A 17,500-nucleotide genomic window follows, 5' to 3' on the forward strand; every position below is an offset into this window, starting at 1 on the left:
CCTCCTCCTCTCTCTCTCTCTCTCTCTCTCTCTCTCTCTCTCTCTCTCTCTCTCTCTCTCTCTCTCTATATATATATATATATATATATATATATATATATGTATATATATACATATTATATATATATATGTATATATATATATATATATATACATATATAGATATATATATATATACATATAAATATATATATATATATGTATATATATATACATATATACATATACATATATATATATATGTATATATACATATATATATATATATATACATATATATATATATATACATATAAATATAAATATAAATATATATATATATATATATATATCCCTCTTCTTCTTCCTTCTTCTTCTCCTTCGTGCACCATCGAAGAAGGATCAAAAGAGTACTGCTGAGGAACCTTTAGCGCCGTTTCCGAACGAGGGCGCTCTCTTTGAAGAAGAGAACTGAACGCTCGGTCGGTCGGTCGGTCGGTCGGTCGGTCGGTCGGTCGGTCGGTCGGTCGGTCGGTCGGTCGGTCGGTCGGTCGGTCGGTCGGTCGGTCGGTCGGTCGAGAGAGAGAGAGAGAGAGAGAGAGAGAGAGAGAGAGAGAGAGAGAGAGAGAGAGAGAGAGAGAGAGAGAGAGAGCGAGAGCGAGAGCGAGAGCGAGAGCGAGAGCGCCGGACAAGCGGCAGGTTGGCCCGTCGTCGTCGTGGTCCCCTGCATACTTGACCACCGGGCAATGGCTCAATTACCGTGCCCGTGTTGCTCCTCGTTCCAGCTCTCTCGCGCGATCCTTGTCTCGTTCCCTCTTTCACCGTGCTTCTCTCATTAGCTCCTTTATGGTGTCATCAGCCAAATCCCGCTTTAACTTTCGTCTCCTATATATATTTTTCAATCTGTTTTCCTTTTTCACTCTTTTATTTTTTTTTTACTTATTCATATACTTCTTTGTGTACTGATTTACTTTTTTGTTTCCGATTCCGTTTCGCAAAATCATCTCTTCCCATTTTTCGTCTTGCACTTCCTTTCACGTTTTCTTCATTTTGTTCTCTCCAGTCCTCCGGTCCCCTTTCTTTCCTCTCCCTGACATCATGTATTGATAACACAATTCGTCTTTCTTCGTCACCACTTTCAAGTTTATTTCTATACATCATATTCCACCACTCCTTTTCGAAAATTGCGTTTTCTGTTTCATGTCGAGATCGTTTTTTTAATTTACAAGATTTCATATTTTCCTGAAGCAATCTTAACGTTGGTTTGTTACAGGATCAAATACAAAGGTCGCAATTCATCATAAATGTCGTCATCACCCTTTGGTGGTGGCTTTCCAGTGGATGGAGTCATGGACAAGTTTCTAGAAGAAAATAGACATGAAGACAGAAACAAACAAACTAATGTTTTTGAGAGAATAACAGGTTTCATGTAGCTCTTAATAAAGACTGAGAGACAAACAGAGAGAGAGAGAGTGGGAGGGCTGATCACTCTTTGTTGTGTGGGCAGGCATTGTTACGTAAAACATTGTGTTTTTTATGCTTACAGACATTCTACGTGGCAACGTTGGCCTTTACAACAACTACAACCTCTGCCACGTACGCACCATATCCTGGGAAGAAATCATGACGGACCAAAAAAGCAAACCGATTTATGTCTACAACTTCACCCAACCCGCAAGGTAATTGATTTCTTGTTTCTCTCGATCTCCACTTCATGGAAAAGAGGTCCTCAGGAATGGTATTTTTTTTTTGTGAAGCTGATACTTCGTGGAACAAGGGTTCCTGAAAGTGGCACTTTGCGAAGTTTGTACTTCGTGGAATTGGTACTTCGGGGAATAAAGCTCCTCAGAAGTGCCACCACTTGGTAAATTTTCTACTTCGTCCACATAAGTCTCAACTTCGGTCGGACTAGCATTATTCTTCTTTTTCAGGACTTGTTCTTGCGACAAGAGCTGCACGAATGGCTGTTGGGGTGATGGGCCACACAACTGTCAGGAGTTCAGCAAACTGAACTGCTCACCACAGTGTTACCGGGGCCGGTGTTACGGTACCGGACCTAGGGACTGCTGTCACCTCTTCTGTGCCGGCGGCTGCACCGGACCGACCCAGAGCGAGTGCCTGGTGAGAACAATGAAATTGTTCATTCTGAGTAGATAATTTATGGGCTGAGATGGGAGGGGGATGGAAAGGGTGGTGGGAGGGAGTGTCATGGGTGGGAACAAGTACGTGCCTCTGACTTAGAAACGTCTCTTATAAGTTATGTAGATAGATAAATTGTAGTTTGCATAAATTCGAGGTTATTTAGATTTATATGCTTATATTCCATTTTTTCAATTTGTCAGAGATTTTTCTGCACCAATATTTCTAGATTAGTGAGCATATGATTATCGGATTTCATTGAATGACTTCTTTTTTATAATTCATTTTGTCTATTTTTCCTTGCCAAGATTAATCTGAATTGTAGTAAAAAGTATACAATGAACCATCTATGAGCAAATTGGAAAGGGCTTGAAAAGGAATAACGGTTACGTTCTGAACGGTTGACCCTTTTTTTAAAAGAGATGGTTCTCTCCCCTCCCTCACAGGCTTGCAAGAATTTTTTTGACGACGGCGAATGCAAGATGGAGTGCCCCGCCATGCAAATCTACAACCCCATCAGCTATTCTTGGGACTTAAACCCGAACGGCAAATACGCTTACGGTGCTACATGCGTCAAGAAATGCCCTGAACACCTTCTGAAGGACAACGGCGCGTGCGTGAGGTCCTGCCCGGCGAACAAGAAGGCCCTAAACGGGGAATGCGTGGACTGCAACGGGCCTTGTCCTAAGACCTGTGATGGGGTGAAGAACGTACACGCAGGCAACATCGATAGTTTCAAGGATTGTACCATCATCGACGGATCCATCACCATCCTCCACCACTCCTTCGACGGCTTCCAGCAGGTTTACCAGAACTTCTCCTTCGGTCCTCGGTACCCGAAGATGCCCCCAAGCAAACTCGAAGTCTTCTCGACGGTGGAAGAAGTCACCGGTTACATCAACATCCAGGCGGATCATGAGGAGTTCACGAACCTCTCCTTCTTCCGAAACCTCAAGTACATTGGAGGCCGGGACCTCACCGAATACTTCTCGGCTCTCTACATCGTCAAGACTTCCCTCAAGAGTCTCAATCTTCGGTCTCTGAAGCGCATCCGATCTGGGAAAGTGAACATTCTCGAGAACAAGGACCTGTGCTTCGCCGAAAACATCAACTGGAAGAAGTTGATGAAGAACGGCGAGGACGCCCAGATCCAAGTCCTCCTGCAGAACAACCGCGCCAAGCAGGACTGCCGTAAGGACGGCCTGGTCTGTCACGACGAATGCAGCGACGAGGGCTGCTGGGGTGTCGGGGACAACGAGTGCCTCTCCTGCCGGCATTTCACTCTAGGAGACCAGTGCGTCAACAACTGTAGCCTACCGGGTATCTACGAACAGGACTCGACCAAATGCGCCCGGTGCGATGAAGAATGCGATGGTGGATGCCACGGGCCATCGTCCCGCAACTGCACGCGTTGCAAGAACGTCCTTGACGGGCCCTTCTGCGTGTCCCTGTGCCCGGTCAACAAGTTCAACGACCACGGCGTCTGCCACTCATGCCACGAGAACTGCATCGAAGGATGCCTCGGCCCGGAGAACAACGTTGGCCCCCGGGGTTGCACTTCCTGTGAGAAGGCCATCATCAACGGAGACATGACCCTTGGGCCGTGCCTGAAGGAGAAGGAGCATTGCCCCGGCGGTTATTTCGCGGACTTCGTCCCCTTTCAGGAAACTGGATCACTTCGACAGCTGGCTGGCAAGTTCGTCTGTCGAAAGTGCCACCCGATCTGCAAGAACTGCACGGGTTATGGTTTCCACACGAGCGTCTGCCATGAGTGTATGACCTACCGTCGTGGGGAACACTGTGAGGAGACGTGTCCGGTTGACCACTACGCCAACGAGGAACTCCACGAGTGTATCAGGGTAAGGATTATCTCATATTGACACAAATAATCTTATATATATATATATATATATATATATATATATATATATATATATATATAATATATACATATATACATATACATATATATATATATATATATATATACATATATATATATGCATGTGTTGTTAAAGTCGACAGCATTAAGGAGGTTGTTAATTTTCTTATTGGTATTCTCCAGCTTTCTAACCAATACTCTGCCATTTGGAGGGTGGGCATAAACCAAGTTGCCAAAATGATTCATTTATTCTCAACGTTTCGTCTGCAAAAAGACATCTTCAGGAAAATCTGTAACATAAATATTATCAACCCCCCTCCACCTCCTCCCACCCACTCCATCCATCCTCCCCCAAACCGACCTCGCAACCCCCTAACCCCCCCCCCCGACCCTCTCCTTCCCGTCTTAATGAGATACCAAAACCCTCCCCTTAATCCTTCCCTCACTACCCCTTCCACCACCCAAGCCGGCTAGGTTCGTATATATATATCTCCCACCGACGATTTCCTTCGTCATTTCTTTGGACTTTTAATTTATGTAAGTAGCGGTGCCCAACGGCCTATGTATCAAGCTAGGATTTGTATTATTGCTGACTTATTGATATCTATTTCCATAATTGTGAATTTTGTTTAGGTTAACACCTTTTTTCTTTATTTCTGTATGTCGATAATATTTATGTTACAGATTTTTCTGAAGATGTCTTTTTGCAGACGAAACGTTGAGAATAAATGAATCATTTTGGCAACTTGGTTTATGCCCACCCACCCTCCAAATGGCAGAGTATTGGTTAGAAAGCTGAAGAATACCAATAAGAAAATTAACAACCTCCTTAATGCTGTCGACTTTAACAACACATGCATACAAGAGAATCTGCTCCCTATATATATATATATATATATATATATATATATATATATATATATATACATATATATATGTATATATATATATATATATATATATATATATATACACATATACAAATGGTTTTTCCCCTTACAAGGGAAGTAGCCCCCCCCCCAAAAAAAAAAAAGTATAGAAACCACTCCCATTCATTTCATCCTCTACATACTCCACTCCCCTTTACCCACTTCCCTCCCTCTTGTCTTGGGACCTCCTGGATGATGGGTCATCCCTGCATCTTGTCCATTGCCCTGGGTCAGAAGCAGTGTCGTGAGACACAGCACATCCACAGCAAGGCTGCTTCATTAAATTGGCGACACCCCCCTCTCTGTTCCCTCATGCAGAAAAGAAGACGAGAAGAAATCCCTGGGCTGCGTCAATTTATTTCTCATACATACTCCCTCACCCCCCATTCCTCATCCACTCATCCTCACGTATCACAGCATCATCCATACACAACTATTCTCCATTCACCCCTATCTTCTGTCCTCTTTCGTCCTTCCACAACAGACACACCCCTCTTCCCAATGTATATGATATATACATTATATATATATATATATATATATATATATATATATATATATATATATATATATATATATATATATATATATACACACAATAAAAACACTAGAGACATGTGTTCTACAGATGCAAGGTAACCGCAATAAAAAACGACCGGAGCAGAGCGCTTTCGTGTATATCATTCAATGCAGAAATACAAGTATTTCTGTACTGGATGGAATACGCGAAAGCGCTCTACTCCGGTCGTTTCTTTTCACTGTGGTTACCTTATATATATATGTATATATATATATATATATGTATATATATATAATATATGTGTGTGTGTGCATACACACACACATATGAGAGAATTAGGTGGGGAAGGGTAAACGAAGATAGGTTGTGAGTAAATTTATTGCCCTAACGTTGCGACCACTTTGAGCTTCAGAGGAACGCTAGGGGAATAAATTTATTACCAACCCATCTTCGTTCACCCTTCCCCACCTAATTCTCTCTCCTTTGTCTACTTCATGGTTTTCTCTCTTCTTGAACAGTGTTCAAACGAGTGTTCAAAGGGGTGCACTGGCCCTCTGGAAGCACACTGCCTGACGTGCCGTAACTATCGCATCTACCTGGAGGGCGAGCCCTCCATGAACAACACCAAGTTCAACTGCACGGCGACCTGCCCGCCCGAGCTCCCTTACAAGATATTCCCTGAGGACGCTGCAGATCCTTACTGTAGTAAAGACCCAGTCTCGTTGTCATTGTGAGTTGCATACTGTCTATTTTCATAATCTCTCTTATATGCACAAATTTCACAAAACACACGTGAATATACAAATTATGCTAAATACCATAAGTAAAAAAATATATATAGAATCCGAGCGCTTTCGTGATATTTTCACATCTCCAAGTTTTTTTTCCTTTCCCTGTGTTTATTTGTTTATTTTATTGGTAAAATTTTAGAATTGGACACCTACACGATATAGCAATATACATCAATGTAATATATGTTATTCTTGGCGGAAATTAATAATAGAAAAAATGCTAAAATCTATAAACAAACAAACGTACCCACTTCGATTGGTTGAGACGCTATCTTTGTTTTGGTAGAGACGGAGGCCGAAGAAACTGAAGTGTGATAAATTCGTCTATTCCAATCTACCAACCAAACCTAACCTACCTAACCTAACATACATTTAGCAATGCTGTACCTGTCATTCTAGAGATCATCAGGGTCGTCGTCGTCGTCTCCGACCTCCGAATCTATCAAAACAAAGATGGCGTTTAAAGGAGTCAAAGAGACTTCATTCGCGTCTGTATAGGTTTTAGCAACGTTTTTTAATATTGGTTTCCACCAAGAAAGATATCTATTACTTTGATGGATTATAATTTACAAATTTGATATTCAATTTCCTAATGCTATACCGCGTAGGTGCTCTTCTAAAAATACAATTGTACTTTTTATTTTTTTTATTTTTTTTAATGTTTCCAAGAATTCTTGTTTGTCATTTTGAGAGGGACCTTTCTTGGAGAAGACTTAGCTCGATTTTATTTGATGAATTAATTCATTTATTTATGCATTTAGGAAATAATTATCATGACTATTTATCCTACTGTAAAATCTTTTATATAATTGTACCACTGAACTTATCTTGTATTTCATGAGACTTATTATTTGTTTCATGTGAATTAAATGTTTTACATTCCTGCAGTCAGAGTTGAGCTTTTTTTTTAGATTAAGATTAACTCGATCAACCTTCTGTAAATGCAGGCTTTTGCCAAAATAGATCAATTAAATAAATGAATATGAGTAAATGAATAGATATATTTATCTAAAAGATTAGATAAATAAGTACATATGAATAAGTAAATAGATTACTTTGTAGTATGGAACTTAATGAACCATGCCCTTGGTCCAACTTGCTCGCGGCAGAGCTCGAACCGCCGCCACCTCGACCTCCGTCGCAGGTAGCGACGCTCTAACCCACTCGGCCAGCGAGGATGAATAAATGAATAGATAAATGAATCCATAGCTCTTATCCTTCATGGTTTTTCAGAGATGAAGAGAACATTCCGGTTATTCTCGGAGGAACTCTCGGCTGTCTCTTCCTGGTGGGTTTCTTCCTGGCCGTCTTCTGTTACCAGTGGTGGCAGCACAACAAGACCAAAGAGGCGGCACTCAAGATGACCATGAACATGTTCCCCTTTGAGGACAACGAGCCCCTGAAGCCCACAAACATCATGCCCAACCTGGCGAAACTCCGCATCGTCAAAGAAGCCGAACTGCGCAAAGGTGGCATCCTGGGTTACGGTGCCTTTGGCACTGTATACAAAGGCGTTTGGGTGCCAGAGGGAGAGAACGTCAAGATCCCAGTGGCCATCAAGGTTCTTCGGGAAGGTAAGGGGCGACTTCGAGCAGAAATCTCACTGTAGGTTAGGTTCTTCAGGGTGTTCTTGGTGCGAGTCTTCCCTTTGATGATTTTTGGTTCCTGTGTCTGGCCAGTGGCCGTCTAGGTTCTTCGGGAAGGTAAGGAGTGACTTCAGGGAGAAGTCTCACTGTAGCCTAAATGTCTTTAAAAGTGTTCTGGGTTTTAGTCCTCCTTTTAAAGGTTTCGGTTCCTATGTCTGGCATCAAGGTTCTTTGGGAAGGTAAGGAGTGACTTCGGGGAAAGATCTCACTATAAAGGTTCTTCAGGATGTTCTTAGTGTGAGTCTTCCTTTGATGGCCATCTAGGTTCTTCGGGAGGTAAGGGGCGACTTCGGACAGAGATATCTCACCGTAAAGGTTCTTCAAAGTGTTCTTGGTGCGAGTCTTCCCTTTGATGATTTTTGGTTCCTATTTACATCTTCACACTCATTGAATATTAATTCCATCTATATATTTTCACATAAGAGCATTCTTCAGCTGTTCTGTGGCTTTTCAATGTTCTACATATGCATTACACAAACCTGGTCATAAATTATGTCTTTGGTTTCTTGTCAAAAAGTAAAGTTACTTCCAATCATTCTTCGAAATAACAGAGTTAATGAAACAAGAAACCAAAAATGCACCCTTTAAGATATCACGTGAAAACACACACACACACACACACACACACACACACACACACACACACACACACACACACACACACACACACACACACACACACACACACACATACACACACACACACACACACACACACACACACACACACACACACACACACACACACTTTCAACGAACGGACGGCTTGAAGAACGCTCTGAAGAAAAGTGCAGATTGTGGATACCAACGCAAAGAGAAGTGCCTTTTTGTATTTGCAGGGGGGGGGAAATTGCTCGTGAGGTAGTGGGAAAGTAAGGAAAGAGGAGAAGGGGAGGGATTGCTGGGAAAATGGAAGGTAATGAGGAAGTAGAGGACTTGGTCCAAATAGACCGCCGTAAAGTAAACAAAAGACCACAAGACGAGCTGGAGGACGACGGAATGTCTAATAAGAATGTAAAGATTAGAAGTATAGATAGGAACAATACAGTAGAAAGTGATGAGAATATTTTCAAGGGATTTAAAGAGAGTGGGGGGGACACAAACCCCCCCCGACTGACAAGACTAGAGATGAAGGTTGATAAGGTGATCGAGGACTTGGAGAGTAGGTTAGGTCATATGAACACCATTTTACAAAGGGTTGAAAGATTGGAAGAACTGGAAAAGGCGAATAGAAACTTAACTGATGAAATAGAAGAACTAAAAAGACAGTTAAGAGAGGTAAAGGGGGAGAATGAGGAATTGAAGAAGAATAGTAAAGAAAACAGAGAAACAATAGCTAAAGAAAGTAAAAATTGGAAGCAAACCCAAGAAGGAAATAAGATTTCATTCACTGACATAGTCAAACAGCAATTGAAAGAACATACTGAAGACTCAGTTATTAAAGTAATGAGACAAAAGGAGAATATAGTAAGGGATTTAGCAGACAAGAAGAAATGTATAATTATATTAGGAATGGAAGAGAAACACAACACAGATAGAACCACAAGAATCAAAGAGGAAAATGAAAAAGTAAGCCAATTACTAGAATCAGTTCAGGAAGATGAACCAGGAATTATGAAACAAATCGAAGAGAAATTTAGACTCGGAAAGTATAGCACAGACAAGACCAGACCAATTAAGATTAAATTCAAGTCACAAACAACGGCAGAGAATATCTTATCCAAAACAGGGAAACTAGCAACAAGAGAACAATACAAAAATATATGGATAAAAAGAGAAATGAATAAAGAGGAAAGAGAGGAAGAAAAGCAGAAAAGACTGGAAGCTAAGACAAAAAACGAGAACAGAACGGAGTCAGAGAAAGAGAGATTCTATTGGAGAGTAGTGAACATGAAACTAAGGAAGTTCGACACACAAAAGAAAAACATAAGGGAAACAGAGAACACAATGGAAGTGGCAGAAAACTAAGAGTGTCTTACACAAATATAGATGGATTAATAACAGGATTGAATGAGCTGAATGATTATTTGAAAGAAAAAGAACCGGACATAATGGGAATTGTAGAAACAAAATTAAAAGGCCCACTACCACCCAACAGTGTAGGACATGATGCATACAATTATTGGATTAGAAACAGAGAGAAAAAGCAAGGGGGTGGAGTTATGTTCCTGACTAAGAAGGATATAAATGTGAAAGGTGTCATATATGGAAAGAATACAGTAGAGATGATTATGATAGAAGTGGAAGACAGAGATAAGAAGAGCAGAAAATTTGTGATCAATTATGTGCCTCCGAAAACAGCCTCATGGGAGGAGAGTGAATATAAAAGTATGCTAGAGGACACAAAGATAGCATTAACTAAAATAATGGAAGACGGAGGAAGAATAGTTATGATGGGCGACTTTAATTGCAAAGAAATCTGCTGGGAAGAAATGACAGTAAAGAGTGGTGATGACTCATGGGGAAATGCTCTACTTGAGATGATTACTGACCATTCAATGACACAATGGATACAAGAGAACACTAGGTATAGAAATGAAGAAGAACCATCGAGGCTAGACTTAATAATTACATCTGAACCTAGAATAGTGGACAAGATTGAATATAAAACACCATTAGGTAAAAGTGACCACATATTGATTGAACTGGAACTTAATGAAGAAAAATATATGAAAAGAAATGAACAATATAGAAAAGGAAGAATGATGTATGAAAAAACAAACTTTGATAAAATAAGAGAATTCTTCCAACAAGAAAACTGGGAAGAAATATACAAAGAAGAAACATCAGTGGAAGAGAAATGGAATATTTTGACAAAAATTTACAAAAAAGGAGTGGAAAAGTATGTCCCAAGACAAAAACAAGAAAAAGAATATGTAAAATGCTGGTACAACAAAAGTTGTAGGGAGTTAAAAGACAAAAGAGACAAAGCCTGGACCAGATGGAAAAAACACAGAGGACCTGAAAAATGGAAAATATATACTGGTTATAGAAATGAATATGTACAAAAGTGCAGAGAGAAAAAAAGAAAATATGAAAAAGATGTTATAGAAAAGTGTAAAGATCAACCAAAACTATTCTACAGATTTGTAAACAATAAACTGAAAAACAAACAAGACTTGGAGAAATTAAGACAAGGAGGAGTTGAATACACTGAGGAAATGGAAATGGCAGAAATTATGAACAAACATTTTAAATCAGTGTTTACAAGGGAAAATATACAACCTGAAGAGATTGAGTGGAAAGAAAAAGTCCCCCCTATGGAAGAAATAGAAGTAACAAAGAATGAAATATTGACACACTTGGGTAATTTTGATGTCAGAAAATCGCATGGGCCAGATGAAATAGCAAACTGGATTCTGAAAGAATGCAGGAATGAACTGGCAGACAAAATACATAGCATAATAAGCAGTTCCTTAAAAGAAGGAAAAGTTCCAGAAGATTGGAAAAAAGCAAATATAGTACCTATATATAAAGGAGGAAATAAAGAAGAACCTACCAACTATAGACCAGTCTCTCTAACAAGTACAATAGCAAAAATTTGTGAAAGAATTATCAAAAGTAGATGGGTAAAATACTTGGAAAAAAACAACGTACTAAATCCAAGGCAATTTGGATTCAGACAAGGACGATCATGCGTCACCAATTTAATATGTTTCTATTCAAGGCTAATAGATATAATACAAGAAAGAGATGGATGGGCTGATTGTGCATTTCTAGACCTAAAAAAAGCTTTTGACAAAGTACCACATAAGAAGCTGCTTAAGAAATTAGAATATGAAGGAGGAATACAAGGTAAATTGCTAAATTGGATGGAAGACTTTTTGCAAGAAAGAAAAATGAAAGTAGTGATAAGAGATCAGCACTCAAAATGGAATGAAGTAATAAGCGGTGTCCCGCAGGGAACAGTTCTGGCCCCAATAATGTTTGCTATATATATTAATGATATGGATGAAGGAATTGAAAGCTATATGAGCTTCTTTGCAGATGATGCAAAATTACTGAAAAGAGTGAAAACTGAAGAAGATTGTGAATCACTACAGAGAGATCTAAATAAAGTACAAGAATGGAGTAGGAAGTGGGAGATGGAGTTCAATACAAAAAAAGTGTAGTATAATGGAATTTGGAAAAAGCAAAAACAGAATAACAGGATCATATAATTTGGGAGAAGAAGGAATAAAAAGAGTAGAAAATGAGAAGGACCTGGGAGTCATTGTTATGAATAATATGTCACCTGAGAAACATATAAATAAGATTTTTGGAGAAACCTATAATTTAATAAGAACAATCAAAGTGGCATTTACATACCTGGATGAAGAAATGGTGAGGAAAATTCTAATCACCCTGATAAGACCAAGATTGGAATATGCAGCAACGATATGGTCACCAAGTACAAAAAAATGTATAAAAAAACTTGAAAGAATACAAAGAGCAATTACAAAATTGGCACCAACACTCTCAAAACTATCATATGAAGAGAGACTACAAAAACTTAAACTACAGACACTAGAGCAAAGAAGAGAGAGGAGATTTGATAGCTATTTACAGAATCATGAAAGGCATAGAAATTACTGATAGAGAGAATCTGATAAAATGGGATGACAGAAATACAAGAGGACACGGAAAGAAAATAAAAAAAGACAGCTATAGAAGAGATTTGAAAAAGAACAGCTTTCCTCACAGAGCAATAGACAGTTGGAACAAGTTAGATGTGAAAGTGGTGTGTGCAAAAACAATACATGAATTTAAAAATAGTTTAGATAAAATGAGATATGAAGACGGGACCCCACGAGCATAGCTCCCCTTCCCGTAAAATACAACTAGGTAAATACAACTAGGTAAATACACACACACACACACACACATTCTGATAATAAAATAAGATTACCAGGATGACAAGGGCATTTGCTAGTGACGCTTGGGTCAGTGACCTCCGAGCTATTGTCCTTCAGAAAGAAGGTCAACTTTATCAGGCGTTTAATGTCATTTATTAATCAATTTGCTTCAGCTATAATTGATCTTACAACGTTGTGATTCCATCTTTGATATTGTTTATTTTTTGATAAAGTAACTCAAAAAACATTTTTTTTTATCTTTGTCATAGTATCTTACCACAAAAACATATTACAAGATAATGTCGCAAAACCAAAGATACTCTAAAAAAACACACACAAACTAATTGTGACCTTATGGTAAACGTGTATGTGCATATGATATATATATACGTGTGTGTGTGCCCTTGTGTGTTTGATATCAGTTTTATGTACACGGATTTGTTTGTAGGAGATGAGTCGAGGTTATAGAAAACTATAAACAAGTACAATTCTTTGTTTCTTGGAGCTCTAGCTTGATGTGTGACAGATAAGCATTGGCTTTATCAGGTGCCCAACAGTGTTGCCACACATCACAGGCGTTTTGTCCTTGACCACTTAAAACCCTGGGATTCCTCCTTGTGAAACAAAGGTCATTGACTACTTTCCTTTTGGTACTGAAACTTGTCCAGATAGATAGTCATGGTCTTTGACAATTTTTGCAAGTGCTTGTGGTAGCTGTGTGTGGTGGAAGTATTTGCAGTTTTCCTAATCAATCAGACTAATATTTCTTTTTTTTCAATTTGGAATGGAATTTTCACGGGTACCTCTCCTTTGCAAGTCTGAAATGTTTTCGTTGATGTGTCAGCTTGTTCGCTATCACCATTGCTCACCAAGCACACTCACCATCATTGTCACCAACCTCAGCTGTATTCTGACTAGTCATAAGATTTGATTTAGGATCACATTGAATATTTAACACTTCTTTCTTAACCTTGCAAGCAATGCATGGCCAGGAACTATTGACACTTTTTTTTATTGAACCATCACTTTCTTCACCATTTTTTCTGGTTTTAAGTCCTAAAGTCACTTAAGAGCTGAATACAAGTAATATAGCTGTGGTAGAGGCTTTGGCTGATGGGAACAAAAAGGGGTTATGCCAAGAGAGAAGACATCTTGCTGCACGGAGTATCACTGAAAAATTCCAGCAAGGATTCGTGTTTGTAAACAGAGTATATATTGGATCAGCTAGCTGTGCTATGTGGGAATTGAACCCTTGGCTGTACAACTTTTACCTCAAGGCTAAGACATTACCATCACGCTATGCATTGTGGTAAAAGTCAAACAGCTTTGAGTTCGAGTTTCAGACTTTGCCGCTGACATACAAGACTATATCATAGTTTCTTTCAACCGTTTAACCTTGACCGTCAAAGTGAATTCGATAGGCAAAGGGGAGGATCTTTTACCCCCACCTTTTCATTCCCATCACAAGCGTTCCTGGAATTTCCTCCAGCAAAACTGCCACTTCACCTCTGGTCCACCCCTCTCATGAAGCAAGTCGTCTTTGTGTATATATTCTTCTCCAATGTTCTCTGCCGTTCACGCACATTGTCACTTGGTCGACATCCTGACTACAAACTCTAATGTTGTCTTTCATTTCATCATATATGCACGAACTGGAACTTCGGGAGGGATGTCTATACCTGTCACAGTGTTCGACTGAAGAAGTGTTCGGGTTATATTCTCCAGAGAATGAACTGTTTACTTCATGACACACTATATAATAGCCTAACAACAGTGGATTATATTCAGATAGCTCCTAGAATAAAATGACTCATTTCCGGTAACCCCTTTAGGCTGGTGGCAAAATTTATGTTTTCTTTGACTTTTACCAAACGATTTTGTTTAGTTGAAGAATTGGGGTTGAAGGAGAGAACGGGGGTCTTGGGCATAAGAAATATTAATTCGGAAATTATTTCTTAAATGCAAAACATTTACTGCTGTTGAAGGAGGTCCTAACATAAGAATTCCTAATTCAGAAATGATTTCTCAGAATGGAGGTGCAAAACATTCTACTCTACGATACTCATTAGGACATCTTTTGTTACCTTCAGGCACAGGTACCAATGTAAACAAAGAAATACTAGAGGAGGCCTACATCATGGCAAGCGTGGACCATCCCAATCTGCTCCAACTGTTGGCGGTATGCATGACCACACAGATCATGCTCGTGACTCAGCTGATGCCTCTTGGGTGTCTCCTAGACTACGTCAGAAACAATAAAGACAAGGTAAGTTAGACGAGATCTCCCTGGGCTGCGATGACGAAGAAAGGTCGAATGGAGACGGAGCTACTTGATTTTCTGGCTTTTTTTTTCAAAGGAATGTGGGGAAAGTGTCAGGAAATTATAAGCTTATGATTTGTTTGAGTTTTCTCTGCCAACATAGTCTGATTTGTCCAAATGAAGAGTGGCCGGATGTGATCTTCCTGGCCATCATCTGTCTCAATACGTCATCCACCCTCACAACCAAACTGTGAACATTTCCCCTTGTCTTCCACAGGTCGGGTCAAAACCTTTGCTGAACTGGTGTACACAGATTGCAAGAGGCATGGCCTATTTGGAGGACAGGCGTCTCGTCCACCGGGACTTGGCAGCCAGGAACGTCCTCGTACAGACACCGAATTGTGTCAAGATCACTGACTTCGGCCTGGCCAAGCTCCTCGACTACAACGAAGAAGAGTACAAGGCAGCCGGAGGGAAAATGCCTATTAAATGGCTGGCGCTTGAATGCATCCAGCATAGAATATTCACACATAAATCCGATGTCTGGGCCTTCGGTAAGGAGACTTTTATGTGACTTTTTTTTTTCTTCAATAAAAGAAATAATAGTTTCACAAACCAATGTCTGGTGACCACTCGGGTGCATCATCATTCATACACATGTGCATTTTCTTTCAGTTTCTTCTTTTTCGTTAAACCATGAGTGTTCTCTTTTCTATTCAGGTGTTACAGTCTGGGAAATCCTCACCTATGGAGGTCGACCTTATGAGGATATTCCAGCACGTGAAGTTCCAGACTTGCTAGAGAAAGGGGAACGTTTGCCACAACCCTCGATATGTACCATCGACGTTTACATGCTCATGATCCGGTGTTGGATGCTTGACGCGGAGAGCAGACCCAGTTTTAGGGAACTCTCCGAAGAGTTTGCGAAGATGTCCCGGGACCCCGGGCGGTTCCTGGTTATTCCGGGAGACAAGTTGATGCGCCTGCCCTCGTACACGCCGCAGGACGAGCGCGAGCTCATCCGATCTCTGTCTTCAGCCATCGAAGGCGATGGGATCCTGATGGCAGCCGAAGAGTACCTCCAGCCCAAGTACGGAAACCACGGGATTACAGGACACACCACCTCCTCTTCAACCTCAGACCCCACCACTCCAGTTAAGAAGACCCTTCCAGTAAGCTGCAGCCCAATCAACCCGGATCATCTCCAGGGCCGGGCGGAGTCGCCACAGAACCGACACAACCAGCAAAGGGAGAGGTACGCCCATCTGGAAGCTGCGGCTGCTGCTGCAGCTGCCGCCGCCGCAGCAGCGGTATCTCCGAATCAAAGACAGAGAGAAAACTCACTCAATTCGCGATACTGCTCAGACCCACTCAAAATGCGAGGTAAGGTCATACGTACAGATGAATCTCACTCTGTGAAAGGAAACTGATTCTTTTTGTCCTCCTGTCGTTGTTCTTGTAAGTTTACAGAACAGAACGAATTGATTCTTTGTTCAGTTGTTTTGGTTCTTGGGCCTTTTTGCATGTATATGTATTAGTGGATGTCGAGGCATCGTGTGTATGTGAAGCCCACAGATTTTTGAGACCAACTTCGTTCCGCAGAAGCAGAGATGGGGGACGACGACTGCTTCGAACCGGCTCCGGGAATGGCCGGAGGGCCGCCACCGGTGTACAAGGGCTCCTCGGCACGCGTGGGGGACCTCCGCCTCGACCTTCCCCTCGACGAGGACGACTACCTGATGCCCTCGCCCCAGCCTTCCTGCCTCACAGCCATCGGGCCTTCGCATCGCCAATATATGGACCTCATTGGAGATTCCACAGGTAGTTCTAACATTACAAAAGGCTTGTTATTGATTTTATGCACACACACACACACGCACACATAGGCACACACAATCACACAATTACGGGTACTTGTGAGTTTCGGCATCTCGTATCAGGTGAGGAGGAACGCAGGAGGTAGCAAGTGATAACGATCTCCCTGTTATTACTGTTACTAGTACCATTACTATAACTATTTGTGCCACTACCATCTCTACTACAATTATTACTATAATCAATGTTACCTCTGCCACTTCTACTACTGCTACTGCTATTACTACTTCTACTACTGCTGCTGCTACTACTAATGGTGACGATGATAATACAACATGTAAGCTCATTAATACCTCCCCAGGCTTTAGTGATAGAATAGATTTTTAGACTGAAAGCTTTATATGAAACTTAGATTTTTTTTTCCTGTGGCTATGTCAAAGAAGGTGCAGTACTAAACCGACCTCTTGCTTGCAGACGGTCTTGAGCGGCACGGCCGGGGGGGCCACATGCCCGACTTCGTACCCAAGGGTTGCGGGACGACGACGAACGGCGCTCCTCAGTGGCTCGGCATGGACAACCCCGAGTACCACCTCATGAACGCGGCTCAGAGCCGTCTCTACGGGCCAGGGGGGAGACTCCACCCGCAGCAGACTGTCGGGGTCCCCGTGCTCGACCCCTCTACTGGGCGCTACAGCAACGGCGGC

At 41.1% G+C, this 17,500-nt stretch overlaps 1 protein-coding gene across 2 annotated transcripts in view; it reads left to right on the top strand.

Moving 5' to 3' along the window:
• Positions 1-17,500, top strand: part of Egfr (epidermal growth factor receptor) — a 389,728-nt gene that overhangs the window by 371,438 nt on the left and 790 nt on the right. For both annotated transcript variants that reach the window (XM_076210022.1, XM_076210025.1), the window contains 10 exons: positions 1,526-1,658; positions 1,911-2,100; positions 2,565-3,977; positions 5,968-6,179; positions 7,474-7,814; positions 14,812-14,987; positions 15,259-15,535; positions 15,702-16,364; positions 16,584-16,802; positions 17,271-17,500. The exon at positions 17,271-17,500 is cut by the window's right edge and continues 790 nt beyond it. In XM_076210022.1, coding sequence (XP_076066137.1) covers positions 1,526-1,658; positions 1,911-2,100; positions 2,565-3,977; positions 5,968-6,179; positions 7,474-7,814; positions 14,812-14,987; positions 15,259-15,535; positions 15,702-16,364; positions 16,584-16,802; positions 17,271-17,500 — 3,854 coding nt within the window. The remainder of the gene's footprint in view (positions 1-1,525; positions 1,659-1,910; positions 2,101-2,564; positions 3,978-5,967; positions 6,180-7,473; positions 7,815-14,811; positions 14,988-15,258; positions 15,536-15,701; positions 16,365-16,583; positions 16,803-17,270) is intronic.

Source organism: Oratosquilla oratoria, chromosome 2 (assembly GCF_046742065.1).
Source record: "Oratosquilla oratoria isolate Oo_2021 chromosome 2, ASM4674206v1, whole genome shotgun sequence".
Lineage (NCBI taxonomy): Eukaryota > Metazoa > Arthropoda > Malacostraca > Stomatopoda > Squillidae > Oratosquilla > Oratosquilla oratoria.